Source organism: Epinephelus lanceolatus, chromosome 4 (genome assembly GCF_041903045.1).
Source record: "Epinephelus lanceolatus isolate andai-2023 chromosome 4, ASM4190304v1, whole genome shotgun sequence".
NCBI lineage: Eukaryota > Metazoa > Chordata > Actinopteri > Perciformes > Serranidae > Epinephelus > Epinephelus lanceolatus.
In genome coordinates, this window is record NC_135737.1 from 29109475 (window position 1) to 29137343 (window position 27869).

Here is a 27869-nt window from a genome sequence, read left to right on the forward strand (position 1 = left end):
TGACCCATCCCTCCCCCTGTTTATTTCAATGCTGATTTAGACCTCTCACTTCTCGGGTCCACAGGCTCAGTGACATGGCTGTTGCGTCACGGCCTCTCCCCGCCCCCCGTAGCAGAAAGTAGCTGTGTTGAGGGCATTTAGACATTAATCAATGGGGATTTTGTCCTCTAGTTCCAGTGGCCTGTCCTCAGCGGGCTCCTCGCTCTTTCCCAGCTCCTGCAGCTGCTGCCGCCTCTGCACCTCTGCCTTCAGGTTCTCCAGATCCTTTTGGCTGAAATGCAACACCAAGAAAACAAATCAATACTTGACTTCCTTTGAAATGTTTGGTATGGCTTGACCATTTTTCATTTATCCCCTCAGTCAGAGACGTTGCTGTCACTCATGTCTCCAATCTCTTGTAATGTACTAAAACCCACAGTCAAGTTCTAAATTAAATTTGACAGACAGAGTCATCATAATAAACTGAATTTTTCTGTAAAGCTATTTTCAGGGATATCCTCCTGAAATAATGTAATAAAATCAAATTTAAAACAGCTGCATAATTCCAGTCTTTGTGTATTATGTAATTCCTGTTGTGTCAAGAAAATATCAACGGAATACTTCACGCCCAAAATGACCATTTCTGTATCAATAACTCACCCCATGTTATATTTATTTTGTGAAGAAAACTGTCTATCTCACATGGCTCTGGTGACCGAAGAATCCAAAAACTGAGAAAATTCTTGATGAATTTAAGTCATAGGGCACCACATTTAACAACAGTTAAACTATACCAATACATCAGTTTATAAACTCTCACATAACAGGTGCAGTATAATCCAAATCCCATCCATCGAGTTATGTGCTCAGTACTTCAAACACGTGCTTTTTTTTTTTTTCTTAAAAAAAATTAACAACATAAAACTAAACTTTAAGTGAAACTTGAGTATGTGCTCTTCTAAGCCAGACTCCATTGACAAAAACAGTAATTTTACCTCACTGAACACAGGAGCTGCTGATCTACCTCTGCCTCAATCATTTAATTTATTTGTGTTGTTGTGTGTCTTTGGTGTTTTAAAAAGTAAGTTCAAATTTTCCAAAGTCACCAAATAACACTGACTGACTAACTACTTAACTGATCGAGGCAGTGCTAGACCAGCAGCTCCTGTTTTCAGCGAGTTAAAGTTGCTGTTTTTGTCAATGGAATCTGGCTTTGAAGAGAGCACTTAAGTTTCATTTGCAGTTCAATTCCCCATCTGAAAAGGCTGTCAGTTTCAAAAGTACTGAATATACAATTGAATAAATGAGACTTGGATTAAACTGCTCAAGTTGTGTGAGAGTTTATAAACAGACGTTCTTGCTATTATTAAAACACAGACCCCTATGACTTCAATTCATCAAGAATTTCTCAGTTTTTGGATTCTGTATTCATTAGGGCAAGCACGACACAGGTCTCTTCACAAATTCAACATAACACAGGGTGAGTTACTGTTATATAAATGGTCACTGGAGTATTCTTTTAGGTCTCTGCAGGTGTTCAGGGCATTATGTACCTGAGCGGTATAAAGATGATGCCATTGATAATGTTGAGCTGTTCCAGGACACTCGCCATGCTGGGAGCGGTGAACTGCAAAACAGGAGGACAGAAAGACATTGCATCACTGTTTAATGGTGGAGCTCAAATAGCTGGGAACACAAAAGCATGTCCTGAATGCGAGCAGTCACCTTGAGGGGCGTGATGCTGGCGTTGGAGCCGTTCTTGTAGATCTCATTCATGGTTCTCTGCAGAGCTACGGCCTGTTGGGTGAGATACTTCAGGTACTCTGAGCTCTCCCTGGTCTTCTCATGTGCCTCGCCCATCTGAGAAGAGAAAAGAAACATTTCAGATATCACTTTATTGCGACTGATAAAGAGAAGTGTCAGCTCGCAGCAGCGTAGAGTCGTGAGGGGCTCACCTGGTTCTTGTAAATGGTGTAACCCTCCTTCTCGTGCTGCAGTGCGGAACGGAACTCAGCCTTGCTCTCGTAAACCCTTGCAACCAAATGATGGCTGGAAAAACAAGGCCCACATAATTTGAGTCATCATGTCAGACAGTATTATACCTATTATATGCATATGGTCAATGAATCTCTCCCCACCTGAGGGCCACTTTGAGGGATCGGGGTCCATGGTACTTTGTGTTGATGGTCAAGGCGTTCTCCAGGAATCTCAGTGATAAATCGTACTCCATCACACCGTGCAGCACCAGCCCGATGTTACTCTGTGGAAGGACAGTCGAGAACAACAGTCTTTATTAATTCTATTTCAGTCTTCTTCCCATTGTAGGTTGGGTTTCACCAAAGACTTAAGATAGTTTATATAAATGTCAAGTAAAGACTGCACTCACGTCGAGCAGAGCCATCTCTGGGTGGTCCTCCCCGCAGACCAACAACATGAGGTAACGGGCGCGATACAGCAGCTTCAGGGCGGTGGACAGCTGGCCGTTGGCGAAGCAGTACAGAGCCAAGTGCATCTGGAAACAAACAGGAAATAAACGTGTTGGTTAAAAGGGACATAAATCATCTTTAGCAAGAGCTAAACACCTCCTTCATCTGGTGTGATAACTTACATATTCTTGAATAGTGTTGGGGTGCTCGATGCCGAGGACTCGTTCACTCATCAGAACAGCCTTTTGCTGGTTGCTGAGAGCCTGTGGGTAAACACACGTGACATTTAGCAACATATAATCAATGAGACACACAAAGTGAGGGTTGTCACCATATTGCTGCCCACCTCAGGGTGATCTCCCATGATATAATTAAGGCGTGCCAGCAGGCGCAGGCAGGCACAGATCTCTACATGCATGGCTCCGTACACGTTGTTGAAGAGGTTAAGAGCCTCGTTGATCAGCTCACAGCCCTCCTTCAGAAAACCTGGGAATGTAGAGAGAGCGAAGTCAGATAAAGAAAGACGTCGAAAAGATTTTACACTCATTCTGTCAGATGTTATGTACGACTCAATCTTCTCTTTGCACCTTGCTGCACTTTGGCCTGTCCACTCTGGAAGAAGTGGAAGGCATCTGAGGCTTTGGGGTTCACATGCTTCACCACAGGGAAAATATTCAGGATGTCCTCCTCTGTAAAGGCAGGCTTGTGGCGGCTGTCGAAGTTGTACTCCTTTATCAGAATCTAGAAGGCAAACAAAAAAGAGAGGATGTTTCACAAAGGCCATTTGGTCAAGCACCATCAGGGTCACTATAGACTAAATAAGTATTACCTGGATGCCAGTTTTGATTGAGATTTCTCTGAGCAGAGTGGTTTTCTGGAGGCCGTATTTCTCCACCACGTGGTCGACACTTTCACTGCGCAAGAAAACATTTCATTTGTCACCAATTAATTTGAACACAAAGTGGAAATGCTTTAACATTTGTTGCCAGGGTGTCTACAGGTACCAAAGACTTGAATTTAAAGCTTTTAAAGACATTTTCATGATCATTATTAACCACATTTAAGGCTGATTTTTGAACAAATCCTCTTTTTCTTATTCAAGCATTGCAGTTAAGTATGAAGCACATACGCAGTGGTAGGTTTTATTTAGGAATATGGTAATTAGAGTGAGTTAGGTTAATGTAAGTTTGACAACAGGTAATTGCAAGTATAAAGGTCCGACAAGCTGTTGGAGTAAGCATGGAGCCCACGCTGCAACTAACTGCACTGTAATTTTATCATATTTTTGGAGAAATGAAACAGTGATTGCAGAGAGAAGCAGACAGAGGGGTCTACAGTCTGTGTTTGAAGGATATATCCAAGATGTCAAACTGACTCAGCAGCAACAACAGGTTAAAAAGACAAAGATAGTTAGAAGCTAAAGCCGAACTATAGGCTACAGATCACAGTGTACAAGTGAACCACCACATCACTGCTGATCGCCACACAAGACAATGAATATAAAGGGAAACTTTGCTGATATTGAACCAGCTGTGTGGCATCGCAGTGTGTGCAGATGAAAGGTGTTTGGCTTCTTCTCCGGAGAAAGTCAAACATTAATCTGCGCACAGTGCGATGACACAGAGCTGGTTGAATATGAGCAAAGTTTCCCTGCTTCCCTTCACTGGTTCCTGTACAGCAGGGTCGGTCTTTGTTTCACTGTTATAATCATTAAAAAGCAAAAGCAGCATGTGTATACATTTAGTAGGCTATATATTCAGTAGCTAGCTAGCTAACCCTACACTTTTCAGGGTTTGATTTTGGTTTTGGAACAGGGAAGAAACATATATTTTTTTCCAACCTCTCCAGGTAACGAGTATCATTAATACACGACGTGCCCCAGGCACAACATTTAGCTCCAAATCCACAAAACCAGCCTGAAAATGAAGGAAATCTGAAATGACTGCATTAGAGTCAATGGAGCACAGCTGTGGTGTTGTTGGACCCTGGTCTGAGCCGGCCCGATGTTACGTTATGATTGGGCAGTCTGTGTCCTGGGCGGGACTTCACACAGGGTCAATTAAAACCTCACAAATTTAAATTTAAGACTATTTATTGAATTTTAAGGCCTATTTTTTTAAAGTTAAAGACTTGTTAAGGGCCTGCAGACACCCTGGTTTCACATCAACAGATGGGCCCCTCACCACTGTATGGTGAAATGATAGTAGCTCTGGGCCTCTGAGGCGATGTTCTTCCACAGCTCGCTGGGTGTCAGGCTGGCCCACGCCGTGTTGTCACCACCGCCGGGGACCCTGTTGCGACGTTTGCGGCTTTTACGGCGAGACACCAGCTCATCAGGTGGAAGGTGGGCGACTGCATCGGGGAAGGAGCTCAGGAAGCAGTTGAGGAAATGGCTTACAGCGGCAGAGAGGGCAGACAGCTCCACACCCTACATGTGAGGAAAAATTAGAAACTATGTTACACGAAAATAAATGTAGGTTTGTCTCTGAGAGAGGCTGGATAATGTATGTTACCAACCTGGAGGTATGTCTTGAAGATATGTTTTGCACATCTGGTGATCAGCTCACTGATTCCTATTCTCTAAGGTATGGAAAAAAGGAAATATTAGAGTGACAAAACATAAATACAAAAAGCATTCGACAGTGGTGGTTGTATTCAGGGCTTTAGACTCACATAGAAGTGCTCCAGCTGGGCTTTGGCGGGGGTCTTGTCCACAAACTCCAGAACAGTGCCCAGATAGCGAATGTTGATGCCTCTCTGGCGCAAGGCCTCGGTCAGTGTGGCTCCATCCATGGGCAGAGCACTGTGGTCCAAACAGTCTTTAACCTGATCATAAAACACACATACATGACTGTAAAATTAGACACAAAAACAAGATCATTCAAACCCTTCATGACGTGGATCTGGATCTGTGTCACTGACCAGCGATGGGATCTGACAGGACACCAGGAAGGCAGCAGCGTCTTTGAGAAGCTGTTTCTGCTTCTGGACATCGTCCGCGCTGTCGTCTGGGAAATGCACTCCTGGTTCAACAACACATGCAAACATGCTCAGTGCTTACATTCTCCCCTCAACACTTTAACAATCATTTGGAGCCAAATGTGCTAAAAATAACTACGAGCAAGAAGCAGATTAGACGCTGACAAATTTGACAGGGCAGGGAGTGAAAATGGAACCACAGCTATCTTGGCTGCTCTTCTACTAAATGGTTTCATTATTTTCTAATCTTATACACACTGTTTCATAATGTTCTACACAACAGTCATCATTTCACAAATATATTCAGCTGCACACTGTCACCTGCTTTAATTTTTTTGTTCCAGACTGTTTGGTCTTAAAAATATTTGTATTTGACTTCAGCCTTTTTCGTACATAATCTAAACCTATCCTAAAATCTTCACCATGTATTTCTCAACCTCTGGGGGCTTTATATGTCAATGAGAACGATTATATTTGATTCTTCATTACCTCCTTTATATGGCTGCATAGCTCATTTCAACATCAGTAAAACCATTTGTAGATAAAGCCTTCACTGTCCATATGCTGTACAACTACTGTCAAGCTTTTCATAGGTCACATATTAAAGTGAATCTATTATGCTTTTCTATATCTTCTATAATGTTACAGTGTCGGATGTTCATATTAAACGTGGCCAAAGATTCAAATAATGAGGTAAACATATGTAGTAGTGCCTGTCAGCATGAATCACACATTTCAGACTGTTATGAATTCTCTGTTTCCAATGTTTTTTCTGCTTTTGAGACAAGCTGACGACATTTAGTGACATATTTCTTTACATGGTCATCTGCTTCAGGCACAACACTAGTGTTTACCTTACAGAGTCTACACTGCTACATAATAATGTCAGGGAAACATGTAAACTTGGTTGCAAATGTTAGTTTCTCCCAGATTTAGTCATATTCCTGCTGGAAAATATCTGGTTGTCAAGATTTTGGTTTAGAAGCTTTTATTGGTGATATGTCTTGTTAACCCTATGGGCCCTAGGCGTTTTTGGGGTATTTTTACTGCCTTTACTTTTAAGCTCATATCACAGTCATCATAAAGGCTACATACACATGCTATATCTGTTTTTTTCAGGACAATCTGGGCTAACCAGATCATTTCACGCCCTTCTACATGCCTGTATTTTATATTAATTTTTATATCAATGAAAAAAAAAATCTGTGTGACTAAATTCTTACATTTTTACATGTATCTCACCATAGCAAGTTGGAAAATGACATATTCTGCCATATATGAAGAGGGGAGACTCTCTGGAATCTGGCAATATAAGAACCATGATGCTGGGACATTCTGTCACTTCACAGCTGTCCAAAACGTGTGGTTTGTGCCAGGCGGAAAATGATTGCCAGCATTTTTTCATTATTGCAAGAAATTCCATTGACTCATTCACAAGTCAAAAATGTGTTTTATCTGAAAGAAACATGCAATATTTACATCTAAGATCATAGAAAAATAGTCAACCAAGTGCAATGATGTCCTCCAAGATAATATTTGCCACTTTGTTTGCAGTAAACAAAGTTTGTTGTTGTTTTTCAGTTTCAGTTATATATTGGGGGAACATTTTGGGCATTGATGGGGGGGGGCACGTGTCCCCCTCAATGTATATGGTGACTACGGCCCTGTCAGCATGCATAATTAGGCTACAGTTGTCTGGGTGCGCAAAGGTCAAGTGGCTGGTCTTGTCATATAAAGTTTGATGGAGTGTCAACTGGACAATATGGAGATATTTGCATCTTGAAAGCCGGACTACAAATGTGGATAGACAGGGAGAAACACACGCAAGCCTAAGACGTGGTAAGATACGATATTCCTCACTATATGAAGTGACTGATAACAAGATCTGTATAATGGATTGTAAAGAAATTCATCAGGTTTTTATTTTGTAGACAATTTATCTGTATTTATAGCATGATGGGATGACAGCAAAATTATGTGTGTGGTATTATTGGAAAGCTCTGCTCCTGCGCTTTCATGTGATATGCGTGGCATTTCTGTGCGAGCTTGCATTCGCGAGTAATCCATCTAAGAGTAATGTGTGTGCAAAGCTGTATGAAAGCTCTGTTATAGATAATTTTAGTCTAACTTTATCATTTTTTTTTTCGCTGTGAAAACATTGGACTACCGACAAGTGCTTGGCCTTGTCGGAAAGCTTCAATTCCCATAGGGTTAAAAAGTGCTGCTATTCTGCATTACAATCATTCCCCCACAGCTGCTCATGCTGAAGACTTGGAACCAATCAAAAGCCCCGTTTCCACCAAACACGTTCGGTATGGTACCTTTGGAACCAAAAGTAACCCTTCAGACACGGTATCTAGACCCTAGGTCCGCTAGGTCCACTCCCTGTATTTCCTCATCACTGGTGACACAGATGGAAGTCTGCACCTTGTTTATCGTCCACAGAACAAGGCTGCATGCCAACAGTTTCAGAACAAAACAGAACAGGCTGCAGTGAGAGTCTCTCTCCATATATATTTATTTGAAAATAGCAGGTTTGTGCATTTAGTCCTCCTAAGGCAAGCTCAGGGGTTTAGTGTTGCCGTAGTCCACAGGAACAACGCTCTGCAACATTTTATCTTCTCCTAGTGAGGATTGGGATATATGACGTCTTGGTCGAAATTAATACATATAAACACTTGAAGATCCTCTCATTACCGAAAGAGTATGATATATACTAACAAATGTATTGGTCAAAGTTGTCACAGTGAAATTTAAGGAGTGTTGATTGATTCACATCGTCGGCTCGTGCATTGAGTAACATTACAAGTAAACGTTCCACCTTAAAAGTTGCCGGCAGTGAATGAAATTTAATTAAATTCATTTAAGTAAATAAAATAGTTACAGTTTACTGATTAAACTCTCCACAGTATGAACAGTGGTTACATGAGCCTCAAACCAGCCACAACTCAGCCCTGAGAAAAATGTTAACATGTTCTAATAGAACGCCAAAATAAAGGTATGAACCTGTAAATAAGCATAACAGATTCCCTTTAATCATCCCTACTGTGCTTACCTGGAGAGAAGATATCAGGGTTGAAGCGAATGTCAAACGACGTGTTGCTGATGGAGCCGACTGCCTTGCAGGCGTTGAGGACGACCTCGCGGCTTTTGGGATCTGTTTGTGATTAGGACCAAATACAAGGAAAAGGTGGAAAACTGTTAAAAGTAATGGCTACAGACACATCATGGCAACATGTCAGTAGAGAGAAACCATGTCCACATTAAGCCACCTGAAAACTAAGACAGAGACATGACGCTCAGACGCAGTTGTTTGCTTATCTCATTAATTGGTTTAATTATCAGGGACAGTGCACATTAATACACATTTAATGTGCCAGAGCTGGCCCAGAGGCTACTTTTCATCCGCAGTATTGATCAGCTGTCTTGGCTTTTGAAATGTCAAGACAGCTGATCACACAATATGGATACTATCATTGATGTTGTAAGCATAAAATAGTGATTTAATAAGCTCATTGTAGACATGGCCTTTGCCGAGTACCCACCACCGATTCAAAGCAGTCGATAAACACACACAACAGATTAGATTTAAGATCAATTGAGCAGCACACAAATCGTTGAACATGAGATTATTTCATCGTTCCCAAACACATTTGAGTTAATGAACACAGCAGCTGATTATTCAGTTTATTGGGTCATATCCCACAGCAGATGCATCACAGACGGGGACATTAAGAGATGGGTTGACTGGGGGCCAACACTCGTCCCCACTGCAGGCTGAGGACTGAACAGGGACAGCTAGCCTGGTGGAAAGAAGCCACTACAGCCCAGTGCTTGTATTATAATGCTCTATGTGATACTCTACTGCTGAGGACACACACATTCTCTACAACTAACAGCAACAGAAAACACTATTTGGTTTAATATCACTTCTCTGACAAACACTACTTTGTCTATGCAATCATCCACCAGAGTAGCTCTCCCTGTGACGTCCTGGCCTCACGTTTTGGGGTATTTTTGGACGTACCAATACAAGATCCATCTTCGGCAACTAAGGTCTCCGCCAGCTCTTTGGCCTGAGCTAATCCTGGAATAGTTTCCTCAAGCTCCTTACCCTCCAGTGGGCTCTTGCATTCCCCGTTCTGAGTGGCTGCTGGTTCGAGAGGCCCGTTTGTGGCGGGCTTCGTGGAGTTTTCTTCAGCGTCAGTCGCTGCCTGTGAGGCAGCAGAGGTGTCTGTCTGGCTTGTACTGTCCGTGGAGACCTCTGTTGCACTGGAACTATCTGATGCAGTGGTCTGTGTCTGTGTCTGGGTTGTGTCGGTGTTGCTTTCTGTGGGTGTTTCCGCTGTTTCTGTGATGGCGGGTGTGTCAGTCTTAGCGTCCTTGTTTGCTTTCTGTTGCATGAGCTGTAATGCTGCCATCTTCATGAAGAGAAGATATCTGTGGAGACACGGAACATTTAACACATTTAAAAACTCTTCTAATGGTGGAAATGTGATGACGCACACCAGCGCAGACACCTACCTGTGCTCAACAAAGGCCTCTATGAGCTCTTGGCGTAGACAAGCCAGGCGGTGGCGGTGCTGTCGGGGGAAGCCTTGGCGCTGACTCTCTGGAGGAAGCTCCTCTCCATCCACAGGCAGGAAGTTGAGGTCAGGAGGGAAGGTACGAAGAAGGTCTAGTATGTAGTGTCGGCCGTCATTTCCGATGATGCCCTTACACTCGACAGAAGAGCACAGCTCTACTGTCTCGTTTTTCTCGTTCAGCACGCTGTGTCTCTGGACCTAAAATTTACACCCAGTGAACAGAAAAATTAACTTGTTGGAGAATCAAAGTATTAAAAAGTAAAAGTGGATTGCTACTACATTTCAACAGCAAATCCATTTTCTTGATTTTTGTTTCTTATTCATTATCAAAGCTGGCTTCCTGTGATTGTGTTAGTTGCAGCAGTTAATGATTGCATTGAAAATAGGAATACTGAGATTCTTTTTTTTGCAACCTTCCTTTTTTATACGTGGGTGTACGTCCTTTTATTTATGTTTTTATTATTTCTATTCATGTATTGGTTTTATTTACCCTTTTATTTTTGTGGGTTTTCTTTCCTTCACTGACTAAATGATGTTCTGCATTGACAAAGGATGTATTAACACTGCTTTTTAAAATAACAACCCTTTACCAACCCTTTAAGTATTTCCAGTCAGGCCAGTGAGAATCCTCCTCCTCCTACTACTACTAAACATAAAATGTGGTTTATTGAACATTTTACACTACTTGTTGAACTCATTACAGTATAATTATTTTAGAAATAATGCATGACTGATATGTTTTAATTAACATTTAAAGAAAATGTGCCCCCTGCAGTACTACAAAGTACCTCTAGGGGCATCTGCAGCTCAGGAGGTAGATCAAAAGGTCAGTGGTTTGATCCTCAACTCTTCCAGTCCGCATGTCAAAGTACCCTTGGGCAACATAAAGAACCCAAAATTGCTCAGTGTGTGAGTGTTTGAATGTTTAAATAATGAGCAGGTGGTACCTTGTATGGGAGCCTCGGCCATCAGTGTATGAATGTGTGTATGGGTGAATGTGGCATGTAGTGTTAATGCGCTTTGAGGGGTCGGAAAGGCGCTACACAAATTCAAGTCCATACCATTTACTTTTAAAGCATACTTCCATTTAAGAAACACTGCTCAGGCAAGTATTTACTGCAGCAGGATGTGTATATGGGACTGACTCAGGATAAACTAGAGCGCCCTTATTCATGTCACCCCGTATTAAAATGTAATGATGTAATAGTGTGACTCATTGATGCGATTTTTTGGATATCAATGGAGAACACAGAGGAGTATGCTGTGTGAGGGATTGGCTTCACAGGAAATATTTATTAGTTTCAATTCATTATTGGTGTTAGTCTTTTCATGGGATGTACTGACAATAAAAAAAAACAGAATAACAGCAGACTTATCATTTAACACTAAAAGTATGCACTGTGAATACACATACAGTCACGTGAGCAGATACGATCGCCGTGTTACTGACCTTGAGTGGCCTGCTGGTCTTCTCCAGCAGCTCCAGGTATTTGCTGTGAGACACAACCGTCTTCCCAAAGTCAATGGAGCCGTAGATGACGCTCTGCTCCTGCTCGCGCTCCAGGATACCAGGGATGATGGACTGGGCTGTGACACGGTATCCCCTGTAGTCCACCACTACTGTCCCCAGAGTGTACAGACCCTCCACGTCCACTGCCCCATAAGCCCGCACTCCGTTCAAGTCATTGGTGGGCGCAGCGTGGGCGGCGGCATCTCCACCCAGCTCGCGATAGTGGTCCCGTACATCAAAGCCCAGGCTGAAGAAGATGTTGTTCCAGATGAACATCTGCATGCGCGTTTCCTCGCCGGGGTTGATGGCCATTACGTTGCCATCGATGACTGCCATGGCGCCTCGAGTGGCAGCTGCTGCAAAGTCACTGTGAACCTGCAGGAGGAAAAAAAGGAGGCATTAGTGGGTTAAAAGAAGAAGCTGTTACACATTAAAAAGTTACACACTGACACATTGACCATTAAAAGAGTGAGTCAGCAGTTTGTGTGACTCAGCATCATCTGGTCTCTGCCGTTAAATGTGTGAAGGCGGTACCTTGAATATTGCCCTCTCCCTCAGCAGGCGCTCAGGCAGGTTCTTCCGCGGCAGCTCTCTGGTGGTCTGCAGCTCCTCATTCCAATCTCTGGTCTAAAGACAAATCAGCACACAAACTATTAACACTGTTAAAACTTTACATTACTTGTCTGCCTGATGTGCTGCCGTGGTCAGCTGTGCCCACCTGTCCAGGTATGTGCTCCTCATAACCCAAGCGGGAGGTGTAGGCATCCTCAGCTCGCACACAGTCCATGGCGTGGTCTACCTGCGGAGCTGTCCAGCTGTACACCTGGAAGGGCGTGGCTATCCTCTCAAACGGGTGTCTCTGGACCCTGCAGCAACAACACATTACACAGTTAAAAAATGGCATCATATGGGTGGTCTTCTTTCATACACATCACCAACATTATAACCAAATGAAAGACTAGAACCACGGAGTCCTGACCTCATTTCTTATATTTATTTTGTCTTGTTCAGTTTAATTTTTTTATTGTGCTTTCAGACTTTGACCTCCTGTCCAGGTCTCAACAATAAAAGAAAATGTATTCTCACCTGGTTAAATAAAGTTAATGAATGAACTTTAGAGTGATTGCAGGACAAACGCACAAGAGTGAAGAAGAGAAGCTTTTGTACAGCGCAGAGGACAGATCTGAGCAGAGAGACACTGCGCTATAGTAATGGTGTGTAACTAAGTACATTTACTCAGGTACTATACTAAAGTATACATTTGAGGTACTTGCACTTAACTGCATTTACATTTTATGCAACTTCATACTTGAACTGCGCCACATCTCAGACACAGATATTGTACTTTCTACTCCAATGCATTTATCTGACAACTTTAGTTATTTTTCAGATAACAGTTTTTCATACACTTCCTGTGAGCAGTATTATTTGAAATAAGTACAACCTTAAACATCTACAGCAGTAAAATGCATGATACACTGATGCAGCAGTAGCATTACTCTAAAAACATCATGCTTTATATAAAACAATGTGGGACTATTTTACTGCACTGACTGTTGCACCGCCTCACGACGCCTGTGTCTCAGATAACCACTTGCATTTGAACACACCGCAAAGTCTACATGCAACAGCCCACTAGTACATTTTGCGCCTGTGTGAGAGGAAATAACTCCATAGCAGCAGGTGGCAGTATTCTGTATTCGTCATTCAGAAAGGGAAACCAACAGGACGGATTCAAGATGCTAGTTAGCCACTTAGTACATTAACAACACTGCCTGGTGCTGAAAGAACAAAGGATATTTACCATGTGCCAGCAAACAGTAACACAAACAATTACGAACCATTTCTACTTCAGAGCTCAATGGCAACAAAAAAAGAATCTTATCTCATATAACAAGATTGTTTTGATCTCATGCCTTCTTGACTCAAGTGTTTTGTTTACTTTCCTCACTTTCTCCTCTTGTGCACTGAGCTGAACTGCCAATCAGAGTGATTTCACTCACCAATTGGCTCCACTGGCTCCAATGCCAATTTAACATGCTAAATCAGCTGAGAAAAAGCCAACAAGGGCCAACAAGGGCCAACAAGGGCAAACGGTGTGTGACCCACTGCAAAAACTAGAGCAACAGACACTCACCAACAGCCTGAAATTGAGCAACACCTAACTGCTGGCTTGGTGTGTCAAGGCCCTTACTTTTTCTACTTTAAGTACATTTGCTGAGAATACTTAAATACTTTTACTTAAGTAATGGATTTTTACTTTTAATGGATGTTCACAGTTTGGTATTAAGTACTTTTACTTCAGTGAAAGATGTGAATACTTCTTCCATCACTGCTGAGATATTACAGGTACATTTTCATCCTGCCACAGAGGAAGAGCATCAACTCTGTCACTCTGAATTGCCCAAATACAATACAGTCATTCAGTTTGAAGAGAAGTTGACCACTGACAGGAGAAAACAATGAAGGGAAGCTGAGAGGGAAGTTGTTACCTTTTCTTTTGCAGGGCAGTGAAGTTCTTCTTGAAGGCAGGGCTGATCTGGCTCAGCAGCTCCACCAGAGAATGGCTCAGGAAGCTGGGATTGGCTGGCTTAGGGTTGAAGGTATAGGTAGTAGATCTGAAATACACACATTAATATCATTATTATGATTTTTTTGTAACAAGTCTACTAACTGGAATGAAAATTTTAACAACTAAACAGGCCTGAACAGGAAGTAATTTCCCTGTAGCGATGTAGGTCTCCCAAACTACAGAACAATAAACATGACAGGAGCTTATAATAGCTGATATCAAGTTGTTAGAAACAGAGGGATAACCCTGCTCCACGCCATGGCATCTCTCCCAAATCTACTTTTGAATGTAATCCAATTGTGTGACCGATAAGTCCTTGTTGGCATCTAAAACTAATCCAAAATTAGGATCCTGGAACTGTTAATGCCAAGTGACTGCCAAATGCCTTGTGTATATACTATGTATGAAGAGATTATGGGGGCTTAAAGGTGGAGAGTACACTGCAGTGAAAACAGGGAGCTGTAATGAGATACAGAGTTGAAATGAGCTGAAAAGGTGACTGACTGGTTGAGGTAGAAGCCGCGTGTAGAGGCGGTGACGCTGACATGACGCTCCTCCACAGTCACAATGTACAGGTACATGAGGTCACCATGCATCTTCCTGTTTCCTGGTGGAGGGTTCCAGCCACTCATGGTCAGGACCTTCAGGCACTGCATAGGCTGTTGGAGGTGTTAAAATCATTGGTCAAAGGAAATACATTAAAAAAATCAGTCTCTTATTCCATTACTGACACTTAGGGTATTGTTTGTGTAATCACTTTCTATTTTCACAAAAATATGATTTCTCCAAATCGGACCACACGTAGTGCCTGAAAAGCGCTGCTCCTCACCTTCCAGTCCTTGTTCTGTGGCTGGAGGGGCACCAGAGGGCGATCTTTGCTGCCGGGCAGGATGTGCTCTGGGGGGGTGCAGTCGATCTGCTCCAGCTCGGTGCCCTTTTTCTTCCGCTTACCACTATCTGCAGTCACATAAAAACAAGCACACTGAATGTCTGCAGTCCACGATGCTATTAGGGGTCTTAATCACTAGTTTCATCACGATACAATATTGTATCAATACTTTGAACAATACGATATATGCAGATATCACAACGTCTGTCACGATACGATTTCGATTCAATTCAATTCAGCAGCCTGCGACTGATGAGATGATATCATGTGCCCATTTAACACAATCGGTTACAAAAGAAGTTGCCACCCCTTTCTTTTTGCTTTTGACCATAAAAGAAGAAAACAAATAAATAATTGTAAATATCTGTAGTCAGTTAATTGCAGTAAAGTTTCCTTTAAAACAGACTCAATGAAGACACATAAAACATGAGTTTCACAAATTTATTAAATTTAGCTCAGTAATAACTGTCAGGTTTCATAGACTTAACAACTGTTTTGTGCTAGTAACCCACTATTAGCTCAGGCACCTTTACAATGCATAAATATTTCCACACTGCTGATTTATTTCCAAGGGGAGAGTAAATAAATCAAGGCGCATCCTAAAGACGATGGGATGGATCAATGTTTTCACTTGGTATTGCTAGTATTGGATCATTAAATCTATGCATTAATCCAAATCAATGAATCGTTACACCCCTTGTTACTATTCATGCATGACACTGTACATTAACACGGTACCAGATGGCTGTGCAGGACACAGGCTGTTCATCTACCCTTAATGTCTCATATGGTGTCATACCTCCAAGGTCTCCATCAGTGAAGATGCTGAGGAAGGACAGGGAGTTGCAGTCCACCCCGTTATAGGCGTCTGAGGGGTCCAGACTTTTCAGTAGGTCTCTGATGTGACGCACATGGATGCGGGCCTCGCGCACTGTGTAGGGCTCTGGAGAGAAGAGAGACAGGAGAAATGGAGAGGTTATAAATAGCAGGCAGTGAGTGGTTTGACGTATAACAGATCAGCCTAATGGACACTTCAAATGAACGACAACTCAACTGTGTTGAGTCTTGTGCCAGCAGCTACACATCGACCTCAGCAAGAAAGATATTGTATCACGCTGAAGATGAAGGGTAAAACATCGAATCCAGAGTGTTTTTTATTTATGTTTAATGTTTTTAAATTAATACACAGTAATGAAAGAAGTACTTGAATCTTTTAGTTAAAGGGACAGTTCAACCCAAAATCCAAAACACATATTATTCCTCTTACCTGTAGTGCTATTTATCAGTCTAGATTATTTTGGTGAGTTGCTGAGTGTTGGAGATATCGGCTGTAGAGATGTATGCTTTCTCTCCAATATAATGGAACTAGATGGCACTCAGCTTGTGGTGCTCAAAGCGCCAAAAAATACATGTGAAAAACTCAGCAGCAATGTCTCTTTCCAGAATGACCATGACCTGTTTACTCAAGATAACCCACAGACCTTGTCATGAGCAGTTTCATGTAGGAACTATTTTCTCTCTATCGACCTACACTTGCTAACCGAATCACTGCGTAGAGGGAAGCTTGCATTTACTGCTAGCTCACCTAGCACCACTGAGCTAGCCAATGTTAAAGCTCAACCACTCATTTTCATATCTCAACACTGTCTCGAGCACGAGCTTCTCCTCCATGAGTAGATACTTAATGTTTTGATGTTGCAGATGGAAAATGTGGAATTCAAAGAGGCTGTAGCCAAATTGCAGGCTGTCTTTAACATTATCTTGATTCAGTTTTCACGGCTAAACCTGGTTTTAAATGCTGATAAAACTCAGGTTATGCATTTCTCAAATGTTAGAAAGAGGCCTGTCAACTCTCCTGATGTTCTCACTGCTTGGGGAAACAAGTTAGAGGTTGTCACTTGTTATAAATATCTCGGTATTTAGCTTGATGACTCCCTTTCATTTAAACCTCAGGCTGATAATCTTCTTAAAAAGCTGAGGCTGAAGTTTGGGTTTTATTCCAGAAACAGGTCCAATTTCTCCTTTGAGACCAGAAAAGACTGGTTGCTATTGGATTACGGTGATCTGCTGTACACGAATGCATCTGCACGTTGTTTGCACATGTTAGATCGTGCATATCATAGTGCACTGAGATTTGTTACAAACTGTGAAGCCCTCACTCATCATTGTAGGCTTGATTCCAGGGCTGGTTGGCCATCTTTGACCATTCATAGGCTCAGTCACTGGTGTCTGTTCATTTATAAAGCCATACTGGGTAAACACTCTCTGGCATTTGTACTGAACAGAAATCTAACTGTAGCTTCAGTCTGAGATCTCAAGACTTGGTTTTGTTGCTGTTCGTAGTGCACAGACTGAGCTGGGAAAGAAAGCTTTCATGTGCTCTGATCCTCTCACTTAACCTTCAAAAAGAGTTAAAACTAAGTGAACTGGTCTCTCTGCCTGATTTTAAAGCTCTCAAGGTTGAATGAATCGGTTGGGTCTTGCCAATCTGTGGAGGTGTTCTAATATTTCTGCATGTTACTGAATATCTTTTATGTTTTTTATTGTGTGGTTGTTTGGCTGTAACTTTTTTTTATGCTGCTGTCTTGGCCAGGTCTCCCTCGTAAGGGATCATTGATCTCAAGAGGACAGGAGAGAACGTCACTAAATGTACTTCATCACTCTCCACATTTATCACATTCTTTGTTTTCCCAGTGAGGACAGTGACTGCGATTACTGTCTCTTAAACGGGTAAAACTGCTCTACATACTTTGCTAAAGCAGCGTTAGTAATGTGATCACAGCTTGACCTTTTTCCAAGCCGTGAAGGAAGCTTTCATTTTCCTTTTTGCACCACCACGAGCAGACAAACCCAAGTGTGAAGAGAAAAAATATGACTCTGACCTTCCACCACTTTGAGCAGCGAGCCCTCCTGCAGGCCCTCGATGGACTTGAGCTCTGCAAAGTTGTCCAGCACGTTTCCGTCCAGCTGCAGTGAGAAGCAGGTGCGGTGGCAGGTGTCCTCGCGGTCCATCAACACCTGATGGATCTCCTGTACCATTTCTTGGGGAGAGACCTGATGGAGGAAAGGGAGGGAGGTAGAAATAAGTCCAGCTTCAGACTGATTTGTAGCTTCAGATGTATATCCGGTTTTGTTTCAGACAAATTGTCTTTATTTTCTAGTTTGAAGCTGGTTTGCTTGCATATTCTTAATGATAATGCAGCACAACCCAGTGTTCAGACCAACAACCAGTACAGGTTCCATCTCATATGATCCAGGTATGTAGGTTTAAGTCTTAGATCTATGAGTTTTATATTATGAGGAAGGATATTACAACTGTTAAGTTAATATGGCAGTCATTATTTCCTTCTCTGTCATGACACACTGCAGGTAAATTAGGAAAATATCCAGTTCAGGTAACAAGAAGAACATGCATTTATTCGACTGACCAGCAGCCTCCTTGAAATGAATAACAGAGTTCATTTTTGTCAGCAGAGCTATAAACACCTGAGCTAATGAACAGCTGCCTGTGAAGAGCTAATCCTTACCTGCAGGTCAAATGGCTCTGTTCCAGGTGCCTGGATCTTAACAGTGAAGCCTGTGTCCTGGATCACTATCACTTCCTGCTCATTAGACTCCTCTCCTCCGTCCGCCTCACCGTTCCCATCCTGCTTTGACTCGGCCTCCTCTGTGCGCTCGTGAGCCCCGTCACCGTTCACCATGGCTGTATCTGCACTGTGCCCTGTAGAGGAAGAGACACACAGGCTCATCAGTAAAGCTTCCACCTAGCGATGGAGTTAAAGGAGCAGTCCACCCACGAGATGACAGTTTGTTTATCAGCTACCCGCCCTGTGCTCTGCTGAATTTGTGAAGAAGGCTTTGTTTTTCTCGTATGCCTCCAGGGAAGGAGGAATCCAAAAAATGGAGAAAATGCTTGATGAATTGAAGTCATAGGGGTCCACATCTAACATTTGGTTTACAAACTCCCTAGCAACACATGCAGGAGTCTAATTTATCCAGTCGTATGCTTCGTACTTCCCAAACACATGCATTTTTACTAAAACCTTACTATTTAAAACACTTTGACGCCTTCGAGTAGCGTGCTTGGGCTAGCATGTGTGTTTGAACTCTGCTCATGCATTTCAATGAGCAGAGTTCAACTGCGGCCACTTGCCCAGGAGGTTACTCATCCGTGTGCGAGACTGTTTTTGCAGAAGTGTTTTAAATAGTAAGCTTTTAGGGAACATGCTTGTGTTTGGGAAGTACCCAGCATACAACTGGATAAATGAGACTTGGATTATGCTGCACAAGTTGTGTGTGAGAGTTTGTGAATGGATGTTTTGAAATAGCTTTGCTCTTGATAAACACGGATCCCTTTACTCCAATCCATCAAGAATTTTAATTCATCATGAAGCATAAAACAAAAAAAGTTTTCTTCATGGATTCAACATAGCACTTAATATACAAGTTCTCAGTATATGGGTGAAGTAAAGTACAGGCCAAAAGTTTGGACACACCTTCTCATTCAATGCGTTTTCTTTATTTTCATGACTATTTACATTGTAGATTCTCACTGAAGGCATCAAAACTATGAATGAACACATGTGGAGTTATGTACTTAACAAAAAAAGGTGAAATAACTGAAAACATGTTTTATATTCTAGTTTCTTCAAAATAGCCACCCTTTGCTCTGATTACTGCTTTGCACACTCTTGGCATTCTCTCCATGAGCTTCAAGAGGTAGTCACCTGAAATGGTTTTCCACTTCACAGGTGTGCCTTATCAGGGTTAATTAGTGGAATTTCTTGCTTTATCAATGGGGTTGGGACCATCAGTTGTGTTGTGCAGAAGTCAGGTTAATACACAGCCGACAACCCTATTGGACAACTGTTAAAATTCATATTATGGCAAGAACCAATCAGCTAACTAAAGAAAAACGAGTGGCCATCATTACTTTAAGAAATGAAGGTCAGTCAGTCCGGAAAATTGCAAAAACTTTAAATGTGTCCCCAAGTGGAGTCGCAAAAACCATCAAGCGCTACAACGAAACTGGCACACATGAGGACCGACCCAGGAAAGGAAGACCAAGAGTCACCTCTGCTTCTGAGGATAAGTTCATCTGAGTCACCAGCCTCAGAAATCGCAAGTTAACAGCAGCTCAGATCAGAGACCAGATGAATGCCACACAGAGTTCTAGCAGCAGACCCATCTCTAGAACAACTGTTAAGAGGAGACTGCGCCAATCAGGCCTTCATGGTCAAATAGCTGCTAGGAAACCACTGCTAAGGAGAGGCAACAAGCAGAAGAGATTTGTTTGGGCCAAGAAACACAAGGAATGGACATTAGACCAGTGGAAATCTGTGCTTTGGTCTGATGAGTCCAAATTTGAGATCTTTGATTCCAACCGCCATGTCTTTGTGAGACGCAGAAAAGGTGAACGGATGGATTCCACATGCCTGGTTCCCACTGTGAAGCATGGAGGAGGAGGTGTGATGGTGTGGGGGTGTTTTGCTGGTGACACTGTTGGGGATTTATTCAAAATTGAAGGCACACTGAACCAGCATGGCTACCACAGCATCCTGCAGCGACATGCCATCCCATCCGGTTTGCGTTTAGTTGGACGATCATTTATTTTTCAACAAGACAATGACCCCAAACACACCTCCAGGCTGTGTAAGGGCTATTTGACCAAGAAGGAGAGTGATGGAGTGCTGCGGCAGATGACCTGGCCTCCACAGTCACCAGACCTGAACCCAATCGAGATGGTTTGGGGTGAGCTGGACCGCAGAGTGAAGGCAAAGGGGCCAACAAGTGCTAAACACCTCTGGGAACTCCTTCAAGACTGTTGGAAAACCATTTCAGGTGACTACCTCTTGAAGCTCATGGAGAGAATGCCAAGAGTGTGCAAAGCAGTAATCAGAGCAAAGGGTGGCTATTTTGAAGAAACTAGAATATAAAACATGTTTTCAGTTATTTCACTTTTTTTTGTTAAGTACATAACTCCACATGTGTTCATTCATAGTTTTGATGCCTTCAGTGAGAATCTACAATGTAAATAGTCATGAAAATAAAGAAAACGCACTGAATGAGAAGGTGTGTCCAAACTTTTGGCCTGTACTGTATTCCTTTAAATTTGACATTTAGGACATTTAAACCACCTTTACTTAAGTCTGAAACAATACAAGCAGCAATCTACATTCTTTAATGAGTATCAGAACAGCTCCACTCTCTAGGAATCGACAGCTGCTGTTAAATAATCTGATCAACAGGGAGCACCACCTTCAGACAGTCAGTCGAGCAAAGCAAGCCGTCCTGACAACACACCACCAGACATTTCTACACAGACGCTACCTGGCAGCCATGTCACAAACAAAGCACACAGACCGAGAGGCTGGATGACCTAACCAATAACCTCATGAAATATTTATGAATGAATGAACAGAGCCTACAAAGCTCAGGTACAGCATGTTAGGTCCGTGGTGTTCCTATATGTCATTCAACCTTGCAGAATACAGGCAATAGGATCTGGACTTTGTGACATCACAGAACAAGTACAAACTCTCCTAAAAAGTTGAAACTAAAACACACAGATCTCATATCAAAAACATGAAACTAAGCAGCAGGTGTTTCATTTCTGCTGATCTACAGCAACCTACTGGAACCAACACTGTTGCATCACCAGAGGGAATTTAGCCAGAGAGCCTTGAGGGATTGAATACAAAAGATTTCAGCATTCACAGGAGGGAATTACTGGTCACTTGCCTGGCTTATTGTGGCAAATATAATACCTGCAGGCAGCTAAGAAACCATTCAGCAATTGCCGTTACTCTTTTGTGGACATTCAATCTCTTACATGACAGTTACTCATTATCTTTATATAACAAGAATGACATAAAAAAAATCTGAGCTCATGAATGATCTCATTATACGAGGTCTGCATGCATTATATTTTCCAGAGTGAGTAACAGTTAAGGTGAGAAGAAAATGACATGAATAAGAATGAGCCTCCCAGGAGCATTGATTCAAAAAAGGCAGGGCTGAGTGTGTGGATGTCTCGCTGGGACACGACTGCTGCCAGCCAGTGTGTCCTTGATCACTGTCAAGGGTAAACAGCGTCAGGGTTACTGAAGAGAAGGGGGCCAGAGGGAGGGGTGGGGCCTCATAACTGGACCACGACCCCCGAATGCACTGAAATGGTGGAGGAGCGGGGGAGGAAGCACAGGAGAGAAAGGCGACCAGCCACGCTCTGAATAACAAATACAACAGCTTCAGAGCACACACACAAGTTCACAGTGTTAGAACCATTAGAGAATGAGGGCTCGGAGTCAAGTGCTTCAGTGAAGCTGTATTTGTTTTCAGTATCAGTACAGTATCAGATCTGAGCTGAGGTCATGTTAACAGCTTCAGTTATTCTCGTTCTTAGACCTGCAAACCTAAGAGAACTCTAGTCTGTTTCTTCAGCTGCTAAATGCACCACTATGTTCACCAGCTAGTCTCTAACTGTGTCCGCCTGCTGTTCAGTGCTGAGAAAGTAGCGCACAGTGGGTTTTAGGAGCTAAATCCCTGGAAAACGATGCAAAGAGAGCAGTGAGAGTGAACCAAAACAGTAAAGTTGTGGGCCAGACAGCAAGAAAATGAGCTGAGTCACCCCTCTCACTTTGTCATTTCATAGAATTATACTATTTAAATGTTGATTATAGCCAATTTAAAGCAACAGTGTGTAGGATTTAGCAGCCTCTAGTGGTGAGGATTGCAGAGTGCAACCAGCTGAAACTTTTACCATGTGCCAGGCATGAACTCCCGCTCTAGATTCCTTCACTGTTCAGTGTTTACAAGGTTTTCACCAGGAGCCGAATTATCCACAAGGGTCTCTTCTTCTTCAAAACAAACGGGCAAGGTGATTAAACCCAATAAAAACGGTTCAGCTCATCATGGAGGGGCTGCTAACTGTGGTGGCTAATGCTAAAGTGTTTCGTTTGTCCGTTCTGGGCTAATGTAAAAAAATGGCGGCGCATCATGGCGATCTCCGTAGACGAGGACCAATTCCCTAAGTAGATATAAATGGCTTGTTTTAAGGTAACAAAAACACGACTATCCTTTTTCCCCAAAGTGATTATACACTAAAGCAGTGGGTCAGTCCAAACGTGCGACATGGTTCAATTCTGAATAGACCTCAAGCGACCTGAAAAGGTGTCGTGTTTGTTAAAGAACACTGGATTTCCATCTTGGAGCTTTTATTTTGAAGTGCCATTTCCTGCTGTAGAGTAAATAACTAACAGACAGCTACTTGAGAGAGACAGCAAACTAGCTCGACGACCTGGCCAAACACAAGTCAACACTGAATGTATTAAACTGTGTGGACCTTGAACTACTGACTAAGGAGAAATCTGGACCCCATGGCTGGATCAGTTGGGAACCACTGTACTAAAGAAAACATACTTATTATATTCCATTTATGTCAAAACCCTCCTAAATCCTACACATTGGAGCTTTAATAAGCAAACACACAGTTACCATATTTCAGCGACCTTTTAACACCGTCTTTGTGGTTTAACTCCGAACTTATTCCAACAAACTGTGGTTCAGTTATAAAGGACAAAGCATGGAGGTGGTGTTTAATGAGCAATATCATATACAATAGTTTAAATGTTTTAGCTTGTAGCATTCGCCACATCAGACAGGCAAAGGTACAAAGTGCCAGATTTCAGACTGTGATTGATGAGGCAATCCAGCTGCAGCCCATGTGTTGCAAAACTGACCCTTTTGCTTTAATGGAAGAAGGTTCAGTGGGAAGCGGAGAGAGGGGAATGGTGACGTTCAACAGTAAACAGGACAAATCTCATGCCTGCTATTGTTTTAAAGGGAAGGAAGAAGACAAGCATAGAGATTTTTCCTTGATGCATTTCCTGTTGAAATGAGATACGGTGGTGAGATATAATATGGTGGTGGTTGAGGCTTGAGCGACACAGCAATATAATCTAGTAGGAGATGTAGGAGTGCCCAAAATGTGATATTTCCGGTTGGCATTTTTTATCGTGGGAAGATACATAAACCATCACAAGGTAACCAGACAGGAGTGCTCAAGGTGAAGGTAAAGAACCACTGAAACAAGAACACCGATCAGATAAAGACAGAAGTGAGGTAAAAACCAGACACAATGAAACTCTACAGCAAGCAAAGGTTTACACTGTAACTGACCCATCTGCCCTCCGACTACACTTCTCTGAGTCAAACTGCCAACTCATAGTGATCATTCACATCAGCTTCTTTCAGGTGATGTAATACTTAGAAATGCAGCTCTCTCTGCTTCTCTTGAGAACAACAAAATAATAAATCCAGCAGCCAGCTATGTATCTACTCTGAGGCCTTGACATGGGGACCCTGGCTGCTGCCATGGCAACATTTAGCAGCCAGACAACCCTGAAAACAACAACAACAACAACACACAAAGTCTGTTTGTAATCATGTTTGCTGCAGCACACGGAGGAAACCTCCTGGTGGACGGACAGAATCTGAGTCATGCAATGGGAATTCACTGCTGCAAATACTGAATACAAGGACTGTTTGGCATTATAAACATGAATCACTGAATGAATGATAATATTAACATTCCCACATGCGCCTTGTGACATGAAGCTGCATGAAGATGACAGAAACGGAATACAAAAGCTTTGACTGTGGACTGGTGAGGAAGACAGAGCCAGAAGAGGTGTAGTGCCAGGATGTCAGTGACTCCAGAGATTATCCAGGTCACTCTTCACCCAACTGGAGCATTAAGCCCCTTAAAACACCTAACAGTGACCCTTGCCTCAATCTGTCTGCTCTGTCATGTGCTGCTTGTATGTCCTGATACAACTCTGCACTGACAGCCCAGTGGTAACTTTGGTATCAGACATGTTTAGACTATCAGTCCTATCCCTGTCTCTCATATGTGACAGTTGAGGGAGGTTGCAAGTAGGATGCAGCAAATGTGACCATTTTCATACCCAATTCTGGGTTAAATTGTTCATCATTTGGGCCATAAATTAAGAATGATAAACTTTAAACACAGAGGAATGAAATGAACTAACAGCCAAACACTGGGCACATAGTAAAACAGGGTAAGACCAATTAAAATGTCATTAAAATTAAGTAAAATCCCTGAAATGCAATTCTAAAAAAGCAGGTTTTTAAAAGAGATTTAAAAGACGAGACACAGTTTGCAGCCCTGATGTCCTTAGGCAGGTTATTCCAAAGTCTAGGAGCTCTGTCTGCAAAGGCTCTATCACCTTTCTGAATTAATCTGGACCCAGGTACAACAAGGAGTGACCCATCTGAGGATCTCAGGATGAGAGAAAGGACGTAGGGCAACAACAGATCAGATAACTTGGAGCGAGGCCTCTCAGGGCTTTGTAAGCAATCAATAATGTTTTAAAATCTATTCTAAAGGCAACAGGTAGCCAGGGTAAGGAGGCAAGGATCAGTGAAATGTGGTCATGTTTCCTAGCTAGAGTCAAAATCCTTTTGGATGAGCTGAAGACGGAAGAGGGATATTTTTTTTTTAAGTAAAGCCAGAGAGAAAGGAGTTACAGTAGTTTACCTGAGTAGCTATGAAGGCATGGATTCCAGATTTTTTAGTGGAATGAAATGGTTTTATTTTGAAATGTTTCTGAGTTGATGGAAGCAGGATTGATCCATTGGTTGCACATTTGTCTGAGCAACACCAGGATCCTGCAATGCTGTGTTACCAAGGCTGCAAAATGTCCATCAAACGTTCATGACAAGCTCCTAAAGTGCAAGATTAGCTTGCTTGTTTTAACCAACAAACCTATCACGATGAAACATTACTTTTGTTATCACATAAGTCACAGAGAAGCACCAAATCACCACAACTGAGAAGCTGGAACTGGAGAATATGTGACATTTCGCTTCAATAATGAACTTGATCCTAACCATTGTTCCGTCCATTGGCTGATCAATTAATGGACTATTTGTTAAAGAGCTCAAATGGAGCATCCACTGCTCCATGTGGGCTCGTGCACATACATCATCCAACCACATAACCAGCAGAATTCAACAACAACCAGCTCAGCAGTTCATCCACAAAGCAGCACACGCTCATCCCTTCACAGATACAGCAATGAGACACTTTGAACACTATGAACTGACAGGCAGAGACAATTCAAGGTCCCACATGTCACTGACACACACACACACACAGGCTGCAGGACTGACTCTAGAAGTTGTGTAACGTTAACTTCACCGTCTGACAGTCCGCCTCCCTGTGTAATCTGCCTCTACCGACACCAGTCTGCTGCTGCTCTGCTGCGAGCCGCCACCGTTACTTTTATCTTTCCGTATACTCACCTGCTTACACGGCTGTTCATGTATTATTAGCGTAACCTTCCCTCTCACTGTGCATGCACCATCATGACTTTTTCTACGACAACCAGCTTCCGCTTCCCGGTCGAGGAGGGACATTCGATCTAATCCTCCCCGGCGGGGAGGAAGAGGGGCCGCGTACAGTGTTTACCAACCCCCGCCGGCTATTTATCCAACTGTCATCTCTTAAATTGCATAATAATAACAAAAAAACACCCAACGTATCTTTCACACAGCTTATCGGACATCATATCCGTTAGATAAAAATCACACCATGTGTACGAACCTCCCTGTGTTCATGTGGAGTGTGTGCAGCTCCACTGAAGGTGACCTTCCACTGACATGCTGTTACCGAACATGTGCGTCAATACGAGTTAGCACAACACGAGCTGGTGCAATGTGATACGTGAACAAATCATGTGCTACACAGCCGGTTTGTGTTTTACCAGAAAACACCAATTTTCTGCTCCTTATGCTTGTGCTTGGGATTGAAGCGACGCACCGTTTGCGACAAGAGCGACAGCTTGCTTACTAGCTAGCTAGCTCGCTGGCTAGCCAGTTAGCTAATTAGCCGCATACTCATTTATGCGGAGGCTAGTGTTAGCATACCAGCTAACTTTTTGGGGGGTTAGTCTGGTGTGCCTGCAATGTCGGTGTAAAGCTGGAGCACATACTTATAGATATGACCCATGGATGTAGAAATGGATCAGATCCAGTGGAGACTGCTAGCTTGCTACTTAGCACACATGAACAGCAGCAAGCTAATTAGCAGATGCTGCTAGGTGCAAGGTGGACCCTCTAAACTTGGAGAGGCTACCAAGGAGATGGTTGGGAGGAGGAAGGGGTGCACCCCACAGACCACCACCTTGGGTCTGAGGACTTTAAAGTCACAAAACAAAGCATGGAGGTAAATGTCATTAGCTTTGGTGGATGCTATGCAGAGACACATGCAACAAAATATTAAATAAACGACACTGACAGCAGGTAATCCACATGGATGCTGGCTATATGAAGATGTAGTGTCAATGTGTGCATTATGATATGTGTTATCAGTGTGTGTATAGTGTGTGTTAGGTGTTAAAACAGCAGATATGCATCAAGCTGCTGTAGAGTCTCACCACAACCGCAGGAATCCTTCAGACGTGTCTTGCTGGATTCTTTGCCGTCCTGGGCTCCATCCCCGGCTTCATCCGCAACATCAACCGGATTACAGTTAGGCACTGACGCCGGGATGTCATCTGTCTTGCTCACCATGGTCGGCAGTCAGTGTGGCAGCAGAAATACCCCAGCAGCGGTGTTTTAAATATGTTCGTCTGTAGTAGAAATACAAAAATCTGCTTCTCCGGCTAACGCAGGCTAGCTGGCTACATGCGAAGGGTACAAGCTTACAAAAACAAGTCTACCGAGGAAGGACAGTGCTGTACATGGTGCTGATCACACGTGGTTTTCTCCTCCCCTCCCCTTGACCTCTTTGCCTTTGCGTTGCACTTCCCCACCCACCGAGCGTGGCGCTACGGAAAGCCACATGCGACAAATGTCACAAACTCCTCTTTGATTTTTTTTTCTTTTTTTTTATTGGCAGTGTAGA

At 42.8% G+C, this 27869-nt stretch overlaps 1 protein-coding gene across 3 annotated transcripts; it reads right to left on the reverse strand.

The window, feature by feature from the left end:
* cluha (CLUH binding protein of NUMT mRNA a) lies at positions 1-27689 on the reverse strand. Of its 3 annotated transcripts, none has more exons than XM_033631330.2 (27): positions 27400-27689; positions 18469-18662; positions 17824-17995; positions 15741-15884; positions 14882-15009; positions 14557-14711; positions 13973-14098; positions 12199-12346; positions 12015-12107; positions 11421-11855; positions 9909-10168; positions 9412-9824; positions 8440-8541; positions 5328-5428; positions 5079-5231; positions 4923-4985; positions 4589-4833; positions 3235-3319; positions 2993-3146; positions 2752-2891; positions 2588-2668; positions 2366-2491; positions 2118-2239; positions 1935-2028; positions 1705-1839; positions 1533-1606; positions 1-271 (listed from the first exon to the last, which is right to left on the reverse strand). In XM_033631330.2, the coding sequence occupies exons 1-27, from the start codon at positions 27533-27535 to the stop codon at positions 145-147; spliced, it is 4206 nt and encodes a 1401-aa protein (XP_033487221.1). In that variant the 5' UTR covers positions 27536-27689; the 3' UTR covers positions 1-144. The 3 variants fall into 3 exon arrangements, with proteins under 3 accessions (XP_033487221.1, XP_033487222.1, XP_033487223.1); XM_033631331.2 differs by having other exon boundaries at positions 9499-9824; positions 27400-27677; XM_033631332.2 differs by lacking the exon at positions 27400-27689 and adding an exon at positions 26267-26354.
* Positions 27690-27869: the final 180 nt, after the last annotated feature.

What these genes read in the sequence shown, in the direction of transcription:
- cluha (XM_033631330.2), bottom strand. Translation starts at nt 27,535, where the DNA reads ATGGTGAGCAAGACAGATGACATCCCGGCGTCAGTGCCTAACTGTAAT. An exon ending in GCTGCTCAAAGTGGTGGAAG is followed by an intron (nt 15,885 to 17,823) that starts GTCAGAGTCATA and finishes TCTTCTCTCCAG; the next exon opens with AGCCCTACACAGTGCGCGAG. An exon ending in ATCATCTTTATACCGCTCAG is followed by an intron (nt 272 to 1,532) that starts GTACATAATGCC and finishes GTTGCATTTCAG; the next exon opens with CCAAAAGGATCTGGAGAACC.